The sequence below is a fragment of the Macrobrachium nipponense genome, chromosome 17, assembly GCF_015104395.2.
Source record: "Macrobrachium nipponense isolate FS-2020 chromosome 17, ASM1510439v2, whole genome shotgun sequence".
Lineage (NCBI taxonomy): Eukaryota > Metazoa > Arthropoda > Malacostraca > Decapoda > Palaemonidae > Macrobrachium > Macrobrachium nipponense.
The window spans coordinates 4,657,190-4,662,189 of NC_087210.1; the positions used below are offsets into that span (position 1 = coordinate 4,657,190).

Consider the following 5,000-nt stretch of genomic DNA (forward strand, 5'->3'; position numbering starts at 1 on the left):
AACAATTCATATTGCACTTATGTAGTTCGCTTTGTGTAGTTCTCTTTTTTTCTGTATTTTTTTTTGTTATCTACTGTAATTTCTTTCAAATAAACACCTTGATATTCTTTGGAAGCTTGAATTTCATATCTATGGCCCCTGTTGTGTTGGATTTGTTCTATATAAATAGGGTTTATCTTCTTCGTAATAATAATAATAATAATAATAATAATAAATAGCATATCTGACAAATTATCGGCAGTTAATTCACAATCTCATGTTACTCAAACCCCAAAAGAAATTCAGTAAAACTGAGACATTCAATAATCCTTCTGTGATCCTTTCACATGATAGGGCCTCGGTGGCGTGGTCGGCTTGGTGTTGGCCTGCCACCTCGGTCATTCCATTGAGGCGTCAGAGATGTGTATTTCTGGTGATAGAAGTTCACTCTCGACGTGGTTTTCGGAAGGTCACGTCAACAAGTCCCGTTTTGGGGTTCCCATAGCTGAATAACCACTGGTTCCATACAACGTAAAAACACCATACAAACAAACAAACATAATGCGCCATGCACGTTCATGTGACATCATGGCCTTTCGACCTGCCCTTCCCCCATTATATGGTGCTCTATGAGCAAGAGCCCGTGCTGGCATAAGGCCAGCTCAATCAGAAACGACAACAACTTCCTTGAAGCTTCCGTTGCTCCATCACCGACAGTATTGGTTTTAATGTTCCTTAAATAACTTGTTGATACTATTATTTTTTGTATGTTGGAGCGTCCCTGTAATTAATTATGTATTCGAATGGTGACCCTTGGGAAGTGGCGAAGGTAAAGCCAAATTTTGGAGTAGTTAGCTTAATTGAGTCTTTTGATCTCTCTAAATGTTTCAGCCAGGAACAGATTCATTCCTGCTCTCTGCTGGATGACGTCTCCTGGATTCCAGTTGTATCGTTTTGATTCTTTGATTCTCTATTTTATTCTGTATTCCCTCGTATTTATTTATTCATCACACTTTCCTATCAGTTTTCTATCAGTACAGGTTGATTACCCTTTGGAGACCTCTTGGGTCTATTGTCTCTGTCTACAAAATGATTTTCAGCTGAAGATATTATTATTATAAAGAAAAAAGCTGTGTTGTAAGCAGATTCCCTTATGATAGCATACCATTTAGCGAAATCTGGCGCTGGGAATCCGTAGATATTTCGTAACCTTGGTTGTAGTGTAGACTGAATGTTGAGAATATCTATGTTTAACCAGACCACTGAGCTGATTAACAGCCCTCCTAGGGCTGGCCCGAAGGGTTAGATTGTTTATTTATTTATTTATTTATTTATTTATTTTTACGTGGCTTGGAACCAATTGGTTACTTAGCGACGGGACCTATAGCTTATTGTGGGATCCGAACCACATTATATCGAGAAACGAATTCCTAATCATCAGAAATAAATTCCTGTGGTTCCTCACGGGCAGCAGCGGGAAGCGAACTCGGTAGACGAGTGCGCAACCAACTCGTCCAATGAGGAACATGATTGGAAAGTAACTCTCTCTCTCTCTCTCTCTCTCTCTCTCTCTCTCTTCTCTCTCTCTCCTTTGTTTTTGTTTTGACAGGCATAACGCTTATAATGAAATATCTGATGAACGCAAGTATATCAAACAACTTGAAATTAAAATGTTTATCTAAATATTACGCTTCCCCGACACTGCATCCAACACCATTATAGCAAATGTCTCGATTTTATTCTGCCTATATGTTTGTCATAGGAATAATGCATTTATGTTTATAATATATAGGCTGTAGCTTTTAGTGGGTACATTTGTAGGTAAGTTGTTTATATACACGCACACATCCGTATATTTATATATATATATCAGACTTACATATATGTATATAATGTAAGTCTAATATAATTATTATAATATATATATATATATATATATATATATAATATATATAAATATATATATATATATATATATATATATTATATATATATATATATATATATATATAATATATATATAGTATATATATATGTGTGTGTGTATAGCCCTCGTGTTAGGTCAAAAATAGGGGAAAAACCTACAATGTTAGGCCAAAAAAATAGGGAAAACCCCTGCAGCGTTAAGCCATAAATTGGGGGGAAAACCTAGTGTAATGTTAGGTAAGGATAGGGAAAACAACTAGAGTTAGGCCAAAAAAGGACAAAACCTACACAATGCCAGGCGAAACTATGGGTAAAAAGCTGCAGTGTTAGGAAAAGAATTGTAGATAAGTAAAAATAAATAAAATAAAAGTATAAAACTACAATGTTATGTCAGAAAATAGGGAAAAACCTGCAGTGTTAAGCCATAAATAGGAAGAAAAACATAATATTGACCCCCTCCCCCCAAAAAAGGGATAAAACCTACAGTGTTGCACCAAAAATATAAGACGGCAAAAAAAACACAAATAGGAGGAAAAATCTCCTATTGACCTCCCCCCACCCAAGAGATAAAAACCTGTAGTTTGGCCAAAAATAAAAAAAATTGGAGGGCAAAAAAAAAAAAAAAAAAAAAAAAAAAAAAAAAACATTTTTTAATTTGGGGTTAAGGGGGACGTCCTAACTGTCGTGACAGACAGAATCAACGAGAGAGCTTTAGAATGTTAACGGATTCCTTCTCTGTTTTCAGGATACGAGAGCGCACGTTGTCGGAGAGCTGTATGACACCGAAAGGAATTACGTCAACAACTTGAACTTCCTGCTAACAGTAAGTACATAAAAGTCTCTTTTTACACTGGTAGTTGAATGCATGCTTGCGCTATATGAGCACGATGGTGACTAAGTTTGCTTGCGAGGATTGCGTGCTTGGGCGCGAACCTGCGTATGAATGCAAACTTTTACATTCGGTGCTTACAAGAAAAGAGTGTTTGTGTATTTGTGTGTAAATGTGTGACTTACATAGAGATCGAACTTAGGGGTCTCATATGAAAGGCAGGGTGGCTACCAACTGACCCACACAGGTTCCGTGTGGGGCAGTTGGTAGCGTCTTAGCCTTTCATTTGAGAGGCCGGGGTTCGATCCCAATGTGAGATATATATAATATATATATATATATATATATATATATATATATATATATATATATATGTGTGTGTGTGTGTGTGTGTGTGTGTGTGTGCGCGTGTGTGCGTGTGTTTGTATGTTGGTCCAGTTATATATATATATATATATATATATATATATATATATATATATATATATATATATATATATATATATATATATATATTTATATTATTAATGTATCTGAATCCTCTCCTTTATATAACCAACGTCTCACAACGAGAAGACAGTCGAAAGTATAGCTCATTTTAGCTTTTTAATTAACTCTGGTCTTCAGGAGCCTTTCCATATGCAACATGGCTTCGGTCGATAAGTTCAATTATGTCGTTAAATTATTGTCGTCAGCGTTAATGACAATAATTTAATGATATTGGAACTTGGCGTGATGGAGGACGATTTCATAGACTGCTGGGAATACCGCCAGATGTCATCGTATATAGATAAGATAACCTTTGGTACACATACATACATACATACGTACCTGAGAAAGTGAAGAAGGTACATTATACTGAACGTATACAAGAAATGTGCGCAGAATAACAATATTGAAAATTATCAAAGTGCGTACGTATGTACGTACACACATCATTGGGAAAATGAACAACGTACTTGTATCGAACGCATACAGGAAATGTGCGCCCAATACCTTTATTGAAAATTAGAAGAGTTCGTACCCTGAGGTTGTTGAATGCCATTGTTTATGCTTTGTAAGTTATGCAACAAATAAAATCTTAATATTTACATGCTCACATCAAGTTTCTTTTTAAAGGAAAGCATTCAACATGTCAGCTCCAAGCGTTGGTTATCCGTAGGGGGTTGGTGCCGTCAGTGCACCTCATGCGGTGCACTGTAGGCGTTACTTTAAGGTTCTTTGCAGCGTGTCATCGGCACCTAGCTTCACACTTTTACTGTACTTCCTTCCATATTCTCTTTCTTCCGTCGTACTTTCCACCCTCTCATAACAAATTGATTCATAGTGCAACTGCTTTGAGGTTTTCTTCCTGTTACACCTTTCAAACCTTTTTACTCTCAGTTTCCGTTTCGGCGCTGAATGACCTCTTTGACCCAGTGGGGTTGGGGTTAAATCCTACATTCTATTCTGTCCTGCTGACAAACGGAATCAAACAGAGCCTGGGGAGGCGTTGTTGCCTTTTGTTGAAGGATCTCTTTGGGCCAATGGGACCTTTGTCCCTCGACACAAAGGCAGTCGCGGAACATCTCTCATATAGGGACAGGTGAAGTCCTCAGGGCGGGAAGACTTCACACATACTTCACAGAGACACCAAACCAACACAGTTCATTTGTACGGCTTGTTACACCTGCGCCTCGTCACTTATTATTGTTATTTGAGTTGCATAATGTGACGTATTTCGTCACTGTCAGTCGTCAATGGCCTCACACGTGGGACAGTCTTACTGCGTACTTAGAAAGATTCCACACCATAGCAAACTGGTATCTTAAAATAGAGTGAAAAGAAGAAGCAAGAAAAGATGACGATGGAATAAAGAGGAAGTGAACAAGAAACAAGAAAATAAATAATGTCAGTGTGGCTGGGAAAACTGCAAGGTCAATTGAAACAGAAGAGAGCGCTGTGCACATGTCATATGTTCGTGTCCCCTTTCGTTTAGTCTGACCATCATTGAAAAAATGAGCAAATAACAAATTGGATAATTGTTGTAGTTAGATAACTGCAGATTCTGATTTTCCTTTGTGTCATTGTTCAGGTCTTCGCTGTTAACATTATGTTGTGAGTATAAATACATCCTGTTGATGCTGACAATGTAGGAGACCCGTATGGGGATAGCGCCGCCAGTCCACTTCGTGCGGTGTACTGTAGGCATTACTTAATATACTTTACAGAGTGCCTTCGGCCCCTAGTTGCAACCCCCTTTCGTCTCTTTTATTATACCCTCTTT

General features: G+C 37.6%; 1 protein-coding gene across 3 annotated transcripts in view; it reads left to right on the forward strand.

The window, feature by feature from the left end:
- LOC135196134 (serine-rich adhesin for platelets-like) overlaps nt 1–5,000 on the forward strand; it is a 290,870-nt gene that overhangs the window by 189,922 nt on the left and 95,948 nt on the right. For all 3 annotated transcript variants that reach the window (XM_064222667.1, XM_064222666.1, XM_064222665.1), the window contains one exon: nt 2,651–2,728. In XM_064222667.1, coding sequence (XP_064078737.1) covers nt 2,651–2,728 — 78 coding nt within the window. The remainder of the gene's footprint in view (nt 1–2,650; nt 2,729–5,000) is intronic.